The 19312-nt window shown below is 45.1% G+C and overlaps 1 protein-coding gene across 1 annotated transcript; it reads right to left on the bottom strand.

Moving 5' to 3' along the window:
- Positions 1-343: 343 nt before the first annotated feature.
- Positions 344-17368, bottom strand: LOC143559787 (epoxide hydrolase 2-like). Its single transcript, XM_077048253.1, has 3 exons — positions 16901-17368; positions 1667-1911; positions 344-624 (listed from the first exon to the last, which is right to left on the bottom strand). The coding sequence occupies exons 1-3, from the start codon at positions 17366-17368 to the stop codon at positions 399-401; spliced, it is 939 nt and encodes a 312-aa protein (XP_076904368.1). The 3' UTR covers positions 344-398.
- Between the last annotated feature and the right edge of the window lie 1944 nt (positions 17369-19312).

Genomic DNA, 19312 nt, shown 5'->3' with positions numbered 1-19312 from the left:
ACAAAACCTCAATAATGAATAGGATTTTTTATATAATTTAATCATTATATTCTGATAGAGTAGAGTATTATTTTCGTCTATTAGGTTTAGTTATTTACATAACTTTAGTAAAAAAACCTTTATAACATATTAGAACTAAATAATACTTCATATACCTTATAAATATGTTTAGTTTATACTCGTTACAACACATTAAAACCTAATACTATCCATTTGAACCCTTCATTACATATTTCAAGCAAATATAAGTAATTTCATCCAAAAGTACCCATTTGAGACCTTAATAAAACATTATAAACTTATTGTTAAGAAAACCATCAACTTCATTCGCATCCATTACATGTACGTAAAGTAGTAGCGGTAATTTGGTTGCCAATAATTAATACTTTTTGATGAAATCATGAATGATAGCGGCATTCTTGAGGTTTTTCCTGATTTAGAAAGTGACCAACACCTTCCATAACCACAACTTGTTGAAGTAATGGTACGTCTTTCTTGAATCCACCATCATGCACATACTCTTTAAACCCTGGTGTTGTATACACCATGTCCTCATCTCCTACAACATATAGCACATGTACTTTTATTTGCGCTTCGGCCCATGCAGCTGTAAGCTCCCAGTTCCTGAGTCCAAAGACAGAAAAACAGTTAACACAATCAATGTATAAGTGAACATCAATTGACACAAAAGATTTGAATTTAAGACATAAATAGTTAATTAGATAAAGATTTAGCTTATATCTCAGGGAGTTTTAAATTGCATCAAAAGTGTTTCTTTTGATACTATGATTAAGGGTGTTCAAGAAATCCGAAATCCGAAAAAACCGAAACTGAAATTAACCGATCTGAATTCTTATTCGGATTCGGATATGGAATTTTAAAATATTCAGATTATTCGGATATCTGTTTAATCCGAATAAAAAAAAACATGTTTTTAATGGTATTTTTCAGTTTGGTATATTTATTAGACTATTACTTGAAGTTTGAACTTTAAATTTGTGTTCAAGAGCAATTCGTATTTTCCGATTTGTATGTTTATTGTGATTCTAAACCATTAAATGTTAGAAACAAAAAATTAGGAACTTTTTTAGGTTTATTTCAGATAATTCCGATTATTCGGATATTATCCGAATCCGATCCGAATTGAATTCGGATAGATTCGGATCGGATAGGAATATTTCTAATTCGGATCGGATTTTGGATAAGGTCCTAAAATTTTTAAATCTGAATAACCCAAACCGAATAAACAGAATAATCCGTTATTCGATCCAATAAACACTCCAAACTATGATTCCTACATCATCTATATGTGTATATAGACATAAATTAAATTTTACCTACGTATAATTTTTCATTTTTTGTTTCTGAATTTGGTGGAGTTGGAAACTGGGGACCCCAAAGTCGTAACTTTATTTAACTTTGAGCTACTATTGGCGAATAGGTCAAAAACAACCATAAAGTTATGGCCAATAAGTATAGAACAACCACATGCATTTATCACAGGTCAGAGCTAATGTGATGTGACTAACCCTATGTCACATTCAAGATCTACTCAACCCGATCATATAACCTTAACCTATACTTTATTCAATTATGACAACGATCACCAAGTTAACCATTTGACAAAATGATATATAGGACCGGCTAGTTGGTTGAGAAAACTTACAAATCCAGAGCTCGATAATAGTTTAGGCCTCCGGTGAAGCCCGTTCGGTCGAACTTGTCAACATTATACTTGATATCATCTTCCGAAAGCCAAGGGGGCAATGGAAGCGGCCCATTCGAAGCCTTTAACCCGAAGGGATCCGATTTAGGCAAACAGGCTGGTCCTGGTGTCCTATCTGTTAGAATTTTCTTTATCACTTGTGATGTTTCATAGCTTTTTAACTCATCTTCCATCACTCCAGGTTCCTGAAAATTGTATTTTAAAAATAATATAATAAACATGTTAAAAGATTAATGGAATAGTCAATGTATGCCGGTGGTGGCTACCATAAGTCACTCTCATGAGATATGTGGTGTCTATGGTTCTTTTCTTTAATGTTTTCACACCAGTAGCACAGTCTGGTTGGCCTTTAATTTTTATGGCATAAAATCAGTTTCATTTAGTTTCACACAACAATAAATATGTCACGGGTGTTATAAATAACTAAACGGCTTAATGTGGTTTCATTAAACTTAATTCTTAAACTCACACCAATGTACACTCGTTAAGTCGTTTCATTACTTGAAAGAGACATTGTTTTAACACCTTCATACCATTTACTAACAATAGTTATATAAGGGTTGTGACCAAGAGTGTAACTTCTCTACAACCGGACTACTATAAATAACTAAACAAAGTTTTCTTTAACTCTAAAGTTACTTTCATTAACTTATCAGGTGTTTCAATGTTACCAAGTCTTTTAATAATCTCAAGAATTTTAAATTAGATATGATTAATAAAACATACATTGAAGAAACGTGGATCGACTCACTGGTAGACAATCTACTTTCCTCGGGTGTGATTATGCTATTTCACCGATGGTTCTCTGGGATCTGGGTTCTTCTACCTACAAAATGAACAGCACCGTAAACTTACCCCTCAGAAAGGGACAGAGGGGTCCTCTTTGGGGTAACCCTCCGGTGTGAGAATAAGAGTTTGTAGGAGAAGATAATAATATGAGAGTAAAGGAATTAGAGTGTATTGCTTAATATAGCTGAATACTGTGTAATTGGATGTCCTTCCTTGTAGAGTTGATGTGGTATTTATAGTGCTAGGGTTTCCAATGATTGGGCTCAGACCCAATTAGGGCCTTGTTGGCTTCCTCCAATTGCTTTGCGCCACGTGTCCTTGGGACACCTGGTGCTTTTTCATTGGTTATAATCACGTGGTAGCACATGGGTTTTGCTGAGTTGTCCACCTTTCATTGGCAGCTGTCAACATCAGCATATTCTTATTCCTTAAAAAGATACCTTCTGGAAGGTTGTCTGACGTGCACAATCAAGGTTGCCCTAATCCTGATTTGGATAAGGACGAGGTTGATTATGTGCATGTGTGATATGCGCTTATCCTGAGGATGCGCGAGGTCTTCTCTTTATTCTCACGCGCAGATGTTTCATGCGCAGATGTGATATGCACAAGCATGTGATATGCGCCATGCGCGGATGTGCCACGCGCAGATGTGATATGCGTGAGCATGTGATATGCGTGAGCATATGTGATGCGTGAGCATATGTGATGCATGAGCATATGTGTTGCCTGAGCATGTGATGCATGAGCATATGTGATATGCGTGAGCATATGTGATATGCGTGAGCATATGTGATATGCGCCATGCGCATATGTTTTGGCTTTGTGCCTTCATAATATCTTGATTTCAAGCCTCTTGTCTATATTTTGTGGGTTGACCCGCCTCGCTCGGTGTTGAGGCGGGTACATACCTCTTCAAGCCCCCCAGTCTAATGTGTGTCTTGTCTCGCGCGAGCGAGGTAAGATAGATATTAGACTTAATATGTTGCTCTTTTAATAGGGTTTGTCTTTTCTTCTTATTACTCATCGGTGCGCGAAATTCTATCCTTTTGGTTGAAAACGAATCGTCCTTGTACGTGGTTGGTTGTTGCTGACATGCGTCAGTGATGGAGACGTGTCAGACCTTTCGTGTGCTCGAGGTGCTACAGTTGCCTTTCATGTCCCCTCACCTAGTGTCAGGAACACGTGTCGCGCTCGCGTTGGTCCGTACCTGCGAGTGGTGGCGTGTGAACTCTGGCAGCACCTATATCGTTTCTTTTCGTGTCCCCTCACACAGTGTCAGGGACACGTGTCGCGCTCGCGTTGGCTTACACCTGCGAGTGGGGGCGCGTGAAGTTCGATTAGTACCAAATTTTCTCTCTCCTGGGCCTATAAAAGCAAGCCCTTAGAGTTTTTATTCTTCATCTTCCTTGTTGTTTATTCAAAGCTTTCCTTTCTTTCATTCTATTCCGATTACTTGTCTTCTGCTTCCAGATCTCTGTTCTTCAGAAGCATCCTTTGTCCGTTTTTACAGTTGTATGTCTGATAGCTCAGACAACACAATCTCCCCTATCCATCGCCGTGTGAATTCGTTAGTAATGTCTACATTGAAGAAGACCGGCAAGGGGAAGAGGGCTGCTGAGGCCTCATCGGAGGAGGTAGGGAGGACCAAGGCAGTGAAGAAGTGGGATGAGATCCCCTGCAAACTGAGGCAGGCCGATTTTGACAGCCTTATCGCCTCTCAGGGTTTTCTCCCTGAGTATGGCTGCATGCTGCCGGCGGCCGGGCAAACGGTGGCGGACCCGCCCACCGGCTATATATCCCTTTATTGCCATTTTTTCACCCACTGCAACCTTCGTCTCCCGATGACAAGGTTTGTGGGTGCGCTGCTTAAGTTTTATGGGATTCATATATCCCAAGTCCATCCGTTTGGACTCGTGCGCATGACTCACTTTGAGTTTATGTGCAAATCTCAGCGCGAGGAGCCCACCCCTCGTCGCTTTCAGTTTTTTTATAAGCCCAAGATCCAAGATTCTTGGTTCTCATTTATTCCTCGCAGTCAGAAGGTCAAGTGCTGCACTGTTTCATTCAAGAGCCTTCATGACTGGTCTGAGAGATTTTTCTATATCAGGGCTGGTGTGATCCCCATCCGCATGACCATGCGCGCGATCTCTTCTGCGCCTGCGGATGTGGGTGTCTTCAAGAACCCAACTGGCGCCTGGGTTAAAAAATTGACTGCCGAACCATCCCCCGCCAAGAACATTTGCGAGGAGGCGCTGGTGGGGGTTGGTATGAGCAGGAGGTGGGCCGACAGCGCGACTGAGCCCGTGATCCAAGTTGACGGCTTGTGTAAGTTAACTCATTGCATTACTTCTGCGCGAATATAATTCGTTTTTCTGATATCATTTGTCTTGTTTTATGCAGTCAGCAAGGAGTATGTCCACGCCGCCTATGATGAGCATATGGAGGGTGGCTCCATCGCGCTGGGCGCTGGGGAGGTTGGCTTCCCCGATCGCTTCGATGACATGTTCATCCCTGTTGATCTGGGATTTCTCTTTGACAGCGATGCGCCTGGTAAGCCTTTGTACTTATGCATTTGCCTTTATAATACCAAATTTGGCTAACACTTCTGTTGCACGTATTGTAGACGCGCTTGAGAACTACGAGCTGGAGCTCGCGGAAGAGGAGGAGGAGGAGGCTGAGTTGCCCCAACTAAAGCGTAAAGCTAAGGGGAAAACTGGCGCAGGGGCCAGTAAGAAACAGAAGAAAGATGTTGCCCCTGTTGCTCAGGATCCTCCTACTCAGGCGAGGGGATTTGAGAAAACCATGGAGTTTACCTCCACGTTTTCCTTGTCTTCCCTGCCTCAAAAAGTGGGCAGACCTCCTGTCCACACGAGGTATGGTTCCGCTACCTCCTCCGTTGGCGCGGCGGAAAAGGGAAGCGGCGTTGCGCCTGCCGTTTCCTCTTCAACAGGTATACTTTGTTGTTTATGGTTTTTTGTGCGTGATTCTGATAGAATTACTAATGAATCTTTGCTCACTCAAATGTTTGTAGAGCCGGCGACGTTGGTGGATCAACCTCAGGCGCAACAAGGTGCCGAGGCCGCGCCGGAGGTCGCTTCGAAGTCCCCTGTTTTACCCTCAAAAAAGGGTAGAATGGACTTCATGGCGATGTTTGACTCGCGAACGGCGTTGCGCCAAGGTATGTATTGCGCTTTTATTTTCTGACTTTTTTCTTTTAGATCAAGTCATGAACCATTTGTTTTTGTTGATTTTTCATAGGAGTCATAGCTGGCGTTCAAGCTGCTGGCGGCACTGCTGTCGCCGGTGCCAGCGCCGTTGGTTCTGCTCCTGCTCCTGCAAGCGCTGAATCTCCCCTCATCGGGATTACTAAGGAGCAGGAGGCCGTTTTACGCGCCGATCTGGCGGCGTCGAGACCTCCCTCACCTCCTCCTGCGCGCAGCCCTCCTCGCGAGACTGATTTTGGTTCTTCCAGGTCGCAGGAGAAAAGGCCTGTTTCAGAGGATGAGGAGGTTCAAGTTGAAGGCTCTGACACCGGCCGCGCCAGCCCTGCAGCGCCACGAGATTTCGCGGCGCAGTCTTCTCGTGGGGCTGGCGCTGACTTTTCTGCTTCATCCCCGCAGGTATAGGTTCTTTTTTTTTTCTCCGCAGCGCGGACTTCCATATTAGTGTTTTGATGACTTAGATAATTACTTTGTGTTTGCAGGAAGCCGATCACATTTACCGCCCGAGATGGAATATTACTGAAGACAGCTCATTTCAGTCCATGGGTGTGTGTGAGGACTTCTGGGCTCATTCTGTGCCTCCAGCTGAAAGGAGGTTTCAGGAGGGCCGCGCTCGCGATGACTTGCTCAACGATCATCTGTTTGCTGGGTCGGCTTTCTTTGCTGCTTCCCAAGAGCTTCGCTATGATTACGTAAAGGTACGTGATGCTCTTGCGGAAGCAAAGCAAGAGGCTAAAGTGTCTGCTTGGCATCTTTCTGATGCTCGAGAGAGAGCTGAGAAGCTCCAAGCAGAGCTCAGTGAGAACAGAGCAAGTGCCAACACCGCTTTCGTGAAGCGCGGGCATGAGCTACAGGCTGCGCAAGAGAAGCTACAGGCGGCCGAGGCGGACTCAGCCAAGTACGCGCGTAGAGTGCGCGACTTGGAGCTGGAGGCGGAGGCGCGTGACCAAGCTCTTGTCCAGTCTATAACTGACAAATCATCATTGGAGAGTGAGGTTGCGCGCCTGAAGAAGGAGCTGGCGGCCGCGCGGGCCGAGAAAGATGAAGCCTTGGCGACGGCAGCGTCTAGCCAGGAAGCCCTCGATGTTGCGCGAGCGGAAAAGGAAGAAGCCTTGGCGGCAGCAGCGTCTGACAAAGAAGAGCTGAAACAGACTAAGGAAACTGTTGAGTTGTTAAACTCTCAAATTCCTGCTCTTGAGACGTCTGTTTCTTCCCTCGCGCAGGATCGCCAATGGCTAATCTCACAGTGTATGACTCGTTGCGCTTACGCGATGAAATACTCCGACGAGTTTCAGGCCCTCGTGATGGATTGCAACGCTGCCGCGCGATTGGTGGGACGAGCTGAAGGGTTTAAGGATGGCTGTGAATATAGCATGCTGAAGAAGAGCCCATCCGATTACCCTTATCAGCTCGACGTTGTCTGCGCGGACATGGCCGAGATGGGGGAGAACTATTTGAATACTCCCATTCCCATCCTTGCGCAGGTATTTTAACCTTAATGAGATTACCTTGACTTATTTTCCAAGTCTTTTTGTACTCATATTTTTCCTTATGATTTGCAGATATCCGCGCTTGCTGACCAGCCCAATCTCGGCGCGCTAAAGAAATTACTTGACGAGTGCGAAGGGGCTGGTGGCGGCGATGATGGCGCGGGGAATGCTGCCCCTGCTAGCAGCTCTGGCGTGGCCAAAGGACCCGCTCCTGACACTATTGTGATAGAAGACTCCATTCAGGATGAACAACTTGACTATGGTCAGTTTGGAGATGACGAGGAGCGGGCTGCGCCAGATGCTGAGGGCGGTGATGAGGACGATGAAGAGGCTGACGTCGACGTGGAGACTTGAGAAGCCCTTCATGTTTTTTTTTTTTTTTTTTTATTTGTAGTTTGTATCTCATCTTGTAAACTTGTAAATTTCAATGCTTTGGAATGAAATTTTGTTTTTCCCTTATTCGCATCTTGCACATTCCCGAATCATCTCTTTATATTGCATGTTTACTTGTTGAATATCAGATATGCTTGCACGTTGAAATAAGAACAAGGTTGTAAGGAAATTATTTTACTTAATCCTTGTCATATTGTAAGTGATTTTGCAATATCCTGACTATGTTGACACGTGCTTTGGCGTTTCATTATTCCTCTTTTGCGCGACGTTATCGCGCATTTATTCTAGGGAATTATGAGTTTTTTAGCCTTTACGTGTCAGTATGTGTTACTCGGATATCCATTACAATTTCATGCGCGACCTCGACCTGAGACCTTAACAACTATGTTTTGGCATTTTCTTTGCCTTAGTTGTGCTTAGGTATTTTTATGGTCAGGCTGCGCAGCATGTAGGATGGATGTTGTGAGTGATTTGAGCTAAGGCTCACATTATTGGGCTAAGGCCCTGAGCTAAGGCTCATATTATTGGGCTAAGGCCCTGACGTTTTAGAGTTAAGACTCATTAACGCGTTTGAGCTTGAAGCTCGCGCATGTATGTTTTACTTCGTTTTATTTTGTTTTGATGTCAATACAATGTTGTCATATTGCTCAAAATTAATAAAGGGAAGTGTGAAACATGTATGCAAAAGGTAATAGAATCCACATTAAGAGAAGATAGCGCGTATCATTATTCATAATGGCTTAAAAAGCCTTGATTACAAACTTGACATTTTTTACATGAAACATTTTCTAAGCTGTGCCGCGTTCCATGCGCGCGGGATCTTCTTTCCATTCAAATCTTTTAAAGCGTATGCGCCTTTTCCTAATTCTTCTGAGACTTGATAAGGTCCCTCCCAATTGGGGGACATTTATCCCGGGGGTATCACGCGGCTAGCTTCATTGTTTCGAAGGACAAAATCATTTCTCTTGAAGTGGCATTCTTTCACGCGCTGATTATAATATTTTTCCAGTTTTTTCTTGTATTTGGCTTCACTGATGATAGCCGCTTCTCTGCGCCCTTCAAGTAAGTTGAGATCCAACCTCCTTTCGCGCTCGTTATCAATCTTGCTCATCATGAGCACTCTATGGGATGGGCATCCAATTTCTGCTGGAATCATAGCCTCCGTTCCATAGGTTAGGCTGAACGGGGATTCGCCATTGCTGGTTTTACTTAATGTCCTGTGTGCCCACAGGACATTAGGTAGCTCTTCGACCCAAGAATGGGATTCTCCCTCCAACCTTTTCTTCAGCCCATTTAGCAAGCTTTGGTTCGCGCGCTCCACTTGGCCATTCCTCTGAGGGTGGTATACTGAAGTGAAGATTTGGTTGATGCGCAATTCCTTGAGCCAGCTGGATATCTTTTTGTCAGTGAATTGTTTGCCATTATCGCTCACAATTTCCATGGGCAAGCCAAAACGGCATATGATGTGGCTCCAGATAAATTGCTTCATCGCCTCGGCTGTAATTTTTGCTAGTGGCTTGGCTTCAACCCATTTTGTGAAATAGTCTACTGCCACTACTAAAAATTTTACTCTTCCTTGCACCTGCGGTAAGGGACCCACAATATCGATTGCCCATTTGTGGAAAGGCCATGCGGAGGTCACCGGAATCAAGTTGTTCTTTGGCCGCATTGTGTTTGGCGCATAGCTCTGACACGCTTTGCATTTTTGGATTTCTTTTAAAGCGTCCAAGTACATGCCTGGCCAATAGTAACCTGCGCTCATTGCCTTGGCAACCACCATGCGCGGGCCAGCATGTATTCCACAGATTCCTTCATGTATCTCTCTGATCACATAGCTTGCTTCCTCAGCATCTAGGCATTTCATGAGTGGTCCAAGATAAGAGCGTCGATATAATGTACCATCAAGCAGTTCATAATTCTGCGACTTGTGTCTTATCTTCCTCGCCTGTGCGCGATCGTCTGGTACCTTTCCCTCCATCAAGAATTCCATTATTGGAGTTATCCATGATGAAGGGGTTGTATGAGTTACAAGGACAGACTTCGCTCCCACCGACGGGTTGCTCATTACTTCTACTCTGACATCTTTGCCAAAGTGATCGAAGCTGGTTGATGCCATCTTGCTCAGCGCGTCGGCAGATTTGTTTTCACTGCGCGGAATATGAATGATTCTGAAGCAGTCAAATTGCTCGATGAGCTTTTTCGCCTGCTCTAGATACAGAGGCATGGTGTTCTCCTTGGCATCATAAAGGCCATTGACCTGTGCTGCTACCAAGTATGAATCAACATGGGCCTCTAGCTTTTTAACTCCGAATTTGTGCGCGATGCGCAGGCCAGCCAGCAGGGCTTCATACTCAGCTTCATAGTTGGTGCTCTTGAAGTCCAACCTGATGGCGTAAGTATATTCCTGATTCTCTGGATCCACCAGCTTGAGGCCTGCGCCGGATCCTTCGTTGTTTGAAGCTCCGTCAGTGAATAATCTCCAAACATTTTCTTCATCATTGCTGGAATGAAATCAGCCAAGACTTGTCCCTTTATTGCTGGACGGGGCTTATAGGCGATCGTGTGTTCTCCTAATTCCAGCGCCCATTTTGTCAGCCTTCCTGAGAGCGCGGGACGCCGCAAGACTTGCTGGATGTTGTAACCAGTCAGAACTTCAATGGGATGACCATTGAAATATCTATGAAGCTTGCGCGACGCGTGTGTTAGTGACAAAACTAACTTTTCCATGATGGAGTAGCGCGTCTCAGGATCTGTCAGCACCCGACTCACATAGTATATTGGCGTTTGGATTCCCTTGCGATCCACCAACAATACTGCGCCGATGGCGCGCTCTCCTGCTGATAGGTACAATGTCAAAGTTTCACCAGGAAGTGGAGCTGTGAGAGTGGGCAGATTTATCAAACATTCTTTTATCTCACTGAAAGCTTGCTCGGCCTCAGGAATCCATTTGAATTGGCTTTTCTTTAAGCAATTTCTCAATGTGTTGACGAATGGGGTAGATTTGCTTGCATGGTTCGCTAGGAACCTGTTGATTGAAACCAATCTACCATTCAGCTTCTGGACTTCTTTCATGGTGGATGGCGAGGGCATGTCAAGGATGGCCTCCACCTTTTCTGGGTTCACCTTGAAACCATCCTTGGTGACCATTACACCTAGAAATTTTCCCTCTTGTACGCTGAAAGTGCATTTGCTCGGATTGAGCTTCATGTTAACTTCCTTTAGGCGCGCAAGGGTTTCTTCGATGTCTTTGAGCATTTGTTTTTCCTCCCTGCTTTTGATCACCAAATCATCCACGTAGACTTCTAGGTTTCTTCCAATTTGCTCGCTGAAAACGGCATCCATAAGTCTTTGGTAGGTGGCTCCCGCATTTTTCAAACCAAAGGGCATTTTTGTGTAACAAAAAACACCCTTGTCGGTTCTGAAGGCGGTCTTGTCCTCGTCTTGTGGTGCCATTTGAATCTGGTGATAGCCCTTGTAGGCATCCAGGAAACATTTGAGCTTGAATGGCGCCACGGAGTCCACCTTTGCATCGATGTTTGGGAGGGGGTAACAATCTTTTGGGCATGCTTTGTTGAGGTCTTTGAAGTCAATGCACATCCTCCACGACCCGTTACTTTTCTTTACCATCACAGGATTGGCTACCCATGTCTGGTATCGTATCGGGCGGATGATGTTTGCGCGCAATAGATCCTCAACTTGCTCATTCATGGCCCTCGCCTTCTCATCCCCCACGACTCTCTTCTTTTGAGCAATTGGCTCTACTGACTTGAACGTGTTGAGAGAATGTTGCGCCAGGTCTCGCGGAACCCCAGTCATATCAGAGTGTTGCCACGCGAAGACCGACATATATGCTGTGAGCAATCTTTTCATTCTCAACCTCGTGTCGTCTGATATCGTAGCGCCAATTGTGATTGTCTGCTCCGGGAATTTTGGGTTGAGAATCCATTCCTCTGGCGCGTTGTCTGCCATTGGAAGTTTCATTCTCCCTTCCCGCGGAGTACTTGCCACTGCACACAAATGATCTCGGTATACAAAAGTTACACCTGTTGGTGTTGGGAACCCCAACGCGCCGTGCGCTGGCGACGGTATGGCGTTGAATTGGGCAATCGTTCCTCTACCCAAGATCATATTGTGGCATGAAGTGGTGGGCAAGACCAAGAAGTTGACAACTTCGGCTCGCTTGTGTTTCTCATCCCCCATAGTTAGCTCAAATTGTATTTGACCTAGGGGATGAATGATTTCATTTGAAACACCAGAGATTGGTGCATTCACAAGCTCAAGCCTTGCTTGGTCTGCCGGATCCAGTTTCCTGAAACAATTTGAGAGATTGGTGCATTTGAAACACCAGAGATTGGTGCATCCACCAGCTTGAGGCCTGCGCCGGATCCTTCGTTGTTTGAAGCTCCGTCAGTGAATAATCTCCAAACATTTTCTTCATCATTGCTGGAATGAAATCAGCCAAGACTTGTCCCTTTATTGCTGGACGGGGCTTATAGGCGATCGTGTGTTCTCCTAATTCCAGCGCCCATTTTGTCAGCCTTCCTGAGAGCGCGGGACGCCGCAAGACTTGCTGGATGTTGTAACCAGTCAGAACTTCAATGGGATGACCATTGAAATATCTATGAAGCTTGCGCGACGCGTGTGTTAGTGACAAAACTAACTTTTCCATGATGGAGTAGCGCGTCTCAGGATCTGTCAGCACCCGACTCACATAGTATATTGGCGTTTGGATTCCCTTGCGATCCACCAACAATACTGCGCCGATGGCGCGCTCTCCTGCTGATAGGTACAATGTCAAAGTTTCACCAGGAAGTGGAGCTGTGAGAGTGGGCAGATTTATCAAACATTCTTTTATCTCACTGAAAGCTTGCTCGGCCTCAGGAATCCATTTGAATTGGCTTTTCTTTAAGCAATTTCTCAATGTGTTGACGAATGGGGTAGATTTGCTTGCATGGTTCGCTAGGAACCTGTTGATTGAAACCAATCTACCATTCAGCTTCTGGACTTCTTTCATGGTGGATGGCGAGGGCATGTCAAGGATGGCCTCCACCTTTTCTGGGTTCACCTTGAAACCATCCTTGGTGACCATTACACCTAGAAATTTTCCCTCTTGTACGCTGAAAGTGCATTTGCTCGGATTGAGCTTCATGTTAACTTCCTTTAGGCGCGCAAGGGTTTCTTCGATGTCTTTGAGCATTTGTTTTTCCTCCCTGCTTTTGATCACCAAATCATCCACGTAGACTTCTAGGTTTCTTCCAATTTGCTCGCTGAAAACGGCATCCATAAGTCTTTGGTAGGTGGCTCCCGCATTTTTCAAACCAAAGGGCATTTTTGTGTAACAAAAAACACCCTTGTCGGTTCTGAAGGCGGTCTTGTCCTCGTCTTGTGGTGCCATTTGAATCTGGTGATAGCCCTTGTAGGCATCCAGGAAACATTTGAGCTTGAATGGCGCCACGGAGTCCACCTTTGCATCGATGTTTGGGAGGGGGTAACAATCTTTTGGGCATGCTTTGTTGAGGTCTTTGAAGTCAATGCACATCCTCCACGACCCGTTACTTTTCTTTACCATCACAGGATTGGCTACCCATGTCTGGTATCGTATCGGGCGGATGATGTTTGCGCGCAATAGATCCTCAACTTGCTCATTCATGGCCCTCGCCTTCTCATCCCCCACGACTCTCTTCTTTTGAGCAATTGGCTCTACTGACTTGAACGTGTTGAGAGAATGTTGCGCCAGGTCTCGCGGAACCCCAGTCATATCAGAGTGTTGCCACGCGAAGACCGACATATATGCTGTGAGCAATCTTTTCATTCTCAACCTCGTGTCGTCTGATATCGTAGCGCCAATTGTGATTGTCTGCTCCGGGAATTTTGGGTTGAGAATCCATTCCTCTGGCGCGTTGTCTGCCATTGGAAGTTTCATTCTCCCTTCCCGCGGAGTACTTGCCACTGCACACAAATGATCTCGGTATACAAAAGTTACACCTGTTGGTGTTGGGAACCCCAACGCGCCGTGCGCTGGCGACGGTATGGCGTTGAATTGGGCAATCGTTCCTCTACCCAAGATCATATTGTGGCATGAAGTGGTGGGCAAGACCAAGAAGTTGACAACTTCGGCTCGCTTGTGTTTCTCATCCCCCATAGTTAGCTCAAATTGTATTTGACCTAGGGGATGAATGATTTCATTTGAAACACCAGAGATTGGTGCATTCACAAGCTCAAGCCTTGCTTGGTCTGCCGGATCCAGTTTCCTGAAACATTGCTCATACATGATGTCTGATTCGCTGCCAGTGTCCACCAGGACTTTTGACACTTCATAATGAGCAATGTGTGTAGTGATGACAAGAGGACTGCTGATAGAAGGGCCTCCCCTGATTCTTGGGAAGATTACTTGTTGCTCGCGCCAATCTCCTTGGACCTGCGCGCTTCTCTTTCTTGAATTTTGCCCTTGCCTTCCTCCCTCGGCTACACAGATTCTTTTGAACCTTTTTCTGGCAGAGGCTCCTTCTGGTTGTTCATCTTCTGGTCTTGCGTTTTTCACCAGGTGAGCCAGCTTGCCTGATTTCACATCTTTTTCAATTGCATCCTTCAAGTGGTGGCATGCATCAGTGTTGTGTCCTGTGGATTTGTGAAACTCATAGTACTTGCCACTGTTTGATGGTCCCTTGTAGTGTAGTGGCTTGGGGCTTTTGAACTGGACATTCTCAGTGCTTAACACTTGTGAAGGTGTTTTAGTGAGGGGAGTCCATATTCTTGGCAGAGGTCTGTTAGGATCTCTGCCGCCTTCCTTCTTGTCACCCTCCCCGCGATTACGAACGTCTTTTTGGGGCTGGGGTGAGCTTGGTTGCGCCTGCTTTTCTGCGGAAGAAAAACTGGTTGGTTGCAACCTGGACCATACAGAGTTCTGTTTGCCCCTTCTTTCGTTGCTGCGCGGTGTCTCAGCCTGATGCCCTCTTTCTCTTGCCCTATCTTGGGCAATTTGTTTTTCATTTCTCGCGAAGACTCGCGATGCTTCCATTAGCTTGGCCCAAGTGGTTGGCATGCCATCTCTGCTTATGAGAGCTCGGCGGAGTTGATCACTGCGCGCGCCTTGCATAAAGGCCACGCGCAAGAGTTGCTCAGTGATACCTCCGATTGCCAGAGACTCCTGATTGAAACGAGTTATGTATTCTTCAATCGTTTCATCATTCCTGCGCACGCAGTGCATGATGTCATCAGGGTCGCGCGTGTGTCTGCGCTGCTGTACGAAGTGGGCTTGGAACTTTTCCAATAGTTCCTCGAACCCATCGATTTGCCCAGTCGGCAAGCTCTCGAACCAGACACGCGCCGCGCCCGTGAGGCAGCGAGCAAACATGTGACACCATGTTGGCATCGTCCAGCTTTCTAGGTTTCCAGTGTTGTAAAAACCTTGTAAGAAATCGTCTGGATCTGTTGTGCCGTCATATTTGCCCAAACCACTTGGCATCTTGGTTTTGTGCTGAATAGGAGCCTTCGCGATGCGCTCAGTGAATTTAGAATGTTTCACCAAGATGGCCGGCCTGTACGGTGTGGTTACGTCCACTTGCCCTCTCACTGGTGGGCTGTACGGTGTGTGCAGATCCATGTCGGCTTTGGCTCCAGGCGTCACGTTCATGTGCGCGCGGAGCTGTGAGCCTCCCGCATGAGTATCTCGTGTCTTCCTTATGCTGTGCACTTCTTCATCACTAAACTCAGCATGTTCAGTGTGAACAGAGTGACCTTCTTCCGGCGCGCGCGCTCTTCTTGTTCCATGAACGGTTTGCTTGTCAAACGCTAGCCTTTGTGTTAAATCGGCTGACTTTTTGTGTTGTACCATTTCATTGTACTTGTCCATTAGACGTCGTTGCTCGTTTATGAGCCATTCCTTAGGGTCATTGGTTTCATCTTCTGGACCCATTGGTCCTTTTTGTTTCGCGCCGGCAAGATTTTGGAACGTGAGATCGTCTGGAGGAGTTTCAGTCTGGCTATGAGGAGTTGTGATGAAGGGACGGTTACTGGTGGTGCGCGTAGAATCACGCGGCACCCTCAGAAACTGCTGTCCCCCATTAACATCCTCACGCTCAATATCCTCCAGAACTTGATCGACGTTACGAACACCAGAAACCATGGTGAGAATTTTTTTTTTAGAGAACTGGAGATTTTGTTGCCGTTGTAACAGTGGATAGCGCCAATGAAGAGACGTGGATCGACTCACTGGTAGACGATCTACTTTCCTCGGGTGTGATTATGCTATTTCACCGATGGTTCTCTGGGATCTGGGTTCTTCCACCTACAAAATGAACAGCACCGTAAACTTACCCCTCAGAAAGGGACAGAGGGGTCCTCTTTGGGGTAACCCTTCGGTGTGAGAATAAGAGTTTGTAGGAGAAGATAATAATATGAGAGTAAATGAATTAGAGTGTATTGCTTAATATAGCTGAATACTGTGTAATTGGATGTCCTTCCTTGTAGAGTTGATGTGGTATTTATAGTGCTAGGGTTTACAATGATTGGGCTCAGACCCAATTAGGGCCTTGTTGGCTTCCTCCAATTGCTTTGCGCCACGTGTCCTTGGGACACCTGGTGCTTTTTCATTGGTTATAATCACGTGGTAGCACATGGGTTTTGCTGAGTTGTCCACCTTTCATTGGCAGCTGTCAATATCAGCATATTCTTATTCCTTAAAAAGATACCTTCTGGAAGGTTGTCTGACGTGCACAATCAAGGTTGCCCTAATCCTGATTTGGATAAGGACGAGGTTGATTATGTGCATGTGTGATATGCGCTTATCCTGAGAATGCGCGAGGTCTTCTCTTTATTCTCACGCGCAGATGTTTCATGCGCAGATGTGATATGCACAAGCATGTGATATGCGCCACGCGGATGCGCCACGCGCAGATGTGATATGCGTGAGCATGTGATATGCGTGAGCATATGTGATGCGTGAGCATATGTGATGCATGAGCATATGTGATGCCTGAGCATGTGATGCATGAGCATATGTGATATGCGTGAGCATATGTGATATGCGCCATGCGCATATGTTTTGGCTTTGTGCCTTCATAATATCTTGATTTCAAGCCTCTTGTCTATATTTTGTGGGTTGACCCGCCTCGCTCGGTGTTGAGGCGGGTACATACCTCTTCATACATGAATCTTAATTACTATTGTTAGTAAACAAGGTAGTGGTGCAGTTGTTGTCTGTTAGTCTTCTGTTTCGATGTAATCATTACTTTCGAAATAAAAATTCACATAAAACTCACATTTAATAATAGTAATACTACCTGAAACCTGCAAATGTAGTAATCATCACCAAAAACCATTTTCAAGGTTTCAACGGGCTTCATCTTCGGATGCCTTGGCCGGTACGGAACCGACATGCACGCATACGCCTTCACTTTTTCAGGCCTAAACATGCACAAGTACCATCCTATAATGGCGCCCATGTCATGTGCAACCAGGTACACTGGCTCGCCGCCCATCGAGTCCATGAGCGCCACCAGGTCCCCCACGACATGGAGACACGTGTAGCTTGTTGCAGACGGTGGAGCGTCCGTGTCTCCATAGCCGCGGAGGTCTGGGGCGACACAGTGGTACCCCAGGGCCGCGAAGACGTGGAACTGATGGCGCCATGCGTACCAGAGCTCGGGAAAGCCGTGGAGGAAGAGGATGATTGGACCGTCACCCTTTTCGGTGACATGCATGTTGATTCCGTTAACTCTAACGGTCCTGTGCTCGATGGTTTCTTCCATGGCTGAAGATGGCACAAGTAAGAACAGGAGGTTGTAATAATGGAGACTAGTGTGGGGTGAATTAAGTTTGCCTTCTTTATATAAAGGCAGAAGTTATTAAGTTATTTATGTCACTTCTTTTTTCATTTAAGAAATTCGAATATGTATAAATATCACTTATTAAGTTATTTATATCACTTCCGAAAATTACATATAAAAATATGTACGTGTCTATATTAAAATAAAAATTATACAAAGAAATTCTAATCTGATTAATCCCGATTAATCGTTAGTCCTCATCCCATCGTGTGACTAACTATTTTTACAACACTGGTTGTAGAAATCGCTAGACGCTAGTCGAGCGGTGTAGTAGGAACTAGTGATTAAACGTGATTAATATGGATTAGTCGAGATTAATCGGATTCGAATTTATATTTTCAAATATACATATGCTATTGATTTTGTGTCTAATTTGTACGTTCTTAACTTGTGGGTGTGATCTGTGTGTGTATTTTTATTTATTTATTAATTATTATTACATATTTAGATTGGGTGTTCTATTGTTTGTGTTTGTGTGATTAGTTGCAAATTGCAATCATAGAGCGTAGGATCCATGACTATTATTTGAGACCATGTCTTGAAATGAGGGGTGTAGGTAAGGGTAAAGATAGGGAGCATATATCACATTTGGCTTCTTGGAATGTTGGAATACTAAATAGTAAGTTGCTAGAATTGGTAGATGTGCTTAAAAGACGAAAGTTCCAGATAGCATGCATTCAGGAGACTAAGTGGAAAGGGCATAGATGGACTGAGTGTAATGGGTATAAATTGTGGTACTCGGGGTCTGATGGAGCTAGAAATGGAGTGGGGTTTCTAGTGGCTAAGAAACTGCACACTAGTGTGATGGAGGTGATCAAACATAATGACAGAATTAGGGTGTTGAGATTAGTACTAGGAGAGGAAGTAGTGCCAGTAGTTTGCGCCTATGCGCCTCATGCAGGCTTAGGGGATGAAGAAAAGAGAGATTTTTAGGATTTCCTAGACGCAATGGCAGGGGCTATACCTAGGGGTTAGATGATTTGTATATGAGGTGATTTTAATGGACATATTGGCAAGGTTAATGATGGTTTTCAAGTCGTACATGGGGGTTTTGGTTTTGGTGATAGGAATGAGACCGGCACAGATCTTCTAGAGTTTTCGGTGGCCCACAACCTAGGTATTATAAATTCATACTTTAAGAAAACAGAATCTCATATGATCACTTTTAGCAGTGGCAGACGCAACACACAAATTGAGTACTTTTTGATGAGGCAAGGAGACCGATGTTGGTGGAAGAACTGCAAAGTCATACATGGGGTGACGGTTGTGGCTTAATATCGACTGCTGGAGGCACATATAGGCATCAGAAATAATCTGACTGTTCAAGAGAGGAAATGTACACCTAGAATTCGATGGGGAAATTTGAAGGACGATAATCTTCCACTGGTTAAGGATAAACTCATGTTGCAGGCATTGACTCGACTAAATGGGGACTCAACTCAGATATAGGAAGTTATGGTGACAAAGTTCATTCAAGTAGCAAAGAAGACTCTCGGGGTTACAACAGGAAAGGCAGGTGGGCATAAGGAGTCTTGGTGGTGGAATGAGGTCGTACAAGACAAGATAAGGGACAAACAATGAAGTTTTACGAAGCTTATGAGGTGCACGAATGAGGAGGAGCGAGTGGAATTGAGGGAGACTTACAAAACGGCCAAGAGAGAGGCGAAGAAGGCAGTGTCAGAAGCAAAGAACACGGCCTATAAACGGATGTACGAGCGTTTAGAAACAAAATTGGGGGAACATGTTATGTTTAAGATTGCCAAAGCCAGGTAGCCTAGAAGGCAAGATCCAGGGCCTCTGAAGTTTATAAAGGATACAGATGGGCATGTAGTGGTTAAGGAGCACGACATCAAGCTAAGATGGCAA

Source organism: Bidens hawaiensis, unplaced genomic scaffold, assembly GCF_021521415.1.
Source record: "Bidens hawaiensis isolate Kalapana, Puna unplaced genomic scaffold, B.hawaiensis_p1.1 tig00020038_1, whole genome shotgun sequence".
In the NCBI taxonomy this organism is placed as follows: Eukaryota; Viridiplantae; Streptophyta; class Magnoliopsida; order Asterales; family Asteraceae; genus Bidens; species Bidens hawaiensis.
Note: the sequence above shows the minus strand (reverse complement) of the source record. Positions and strands in the feature narration are given on the sequence as shown.

Excerpts from the sequence above, each read along its gene's own strand:
- LOC143559787 (XM_077048253.1), bottom strand. The coding sequence starts at position 17,368 with ATGGAAGAAACCATCGAGCACAGGACCGTTAGAGTTAACGGAATCAAC. Across the intron at positions 1,912-16,900 it reads ACTACATTTGCAGGTTTCAG|GAACCTGGAGTGATGGAAGA; the intron begins GTAGTATTACTA and ends TACAATTTTCAG. Across the intron at positions 625-1,666 it reads TATTATCGAGCTCTGGATTT|GAACTGGGAGCTTACAGCTG; the intron begins GTAAGTTTTCTC and ends CTTTGGACTCAG.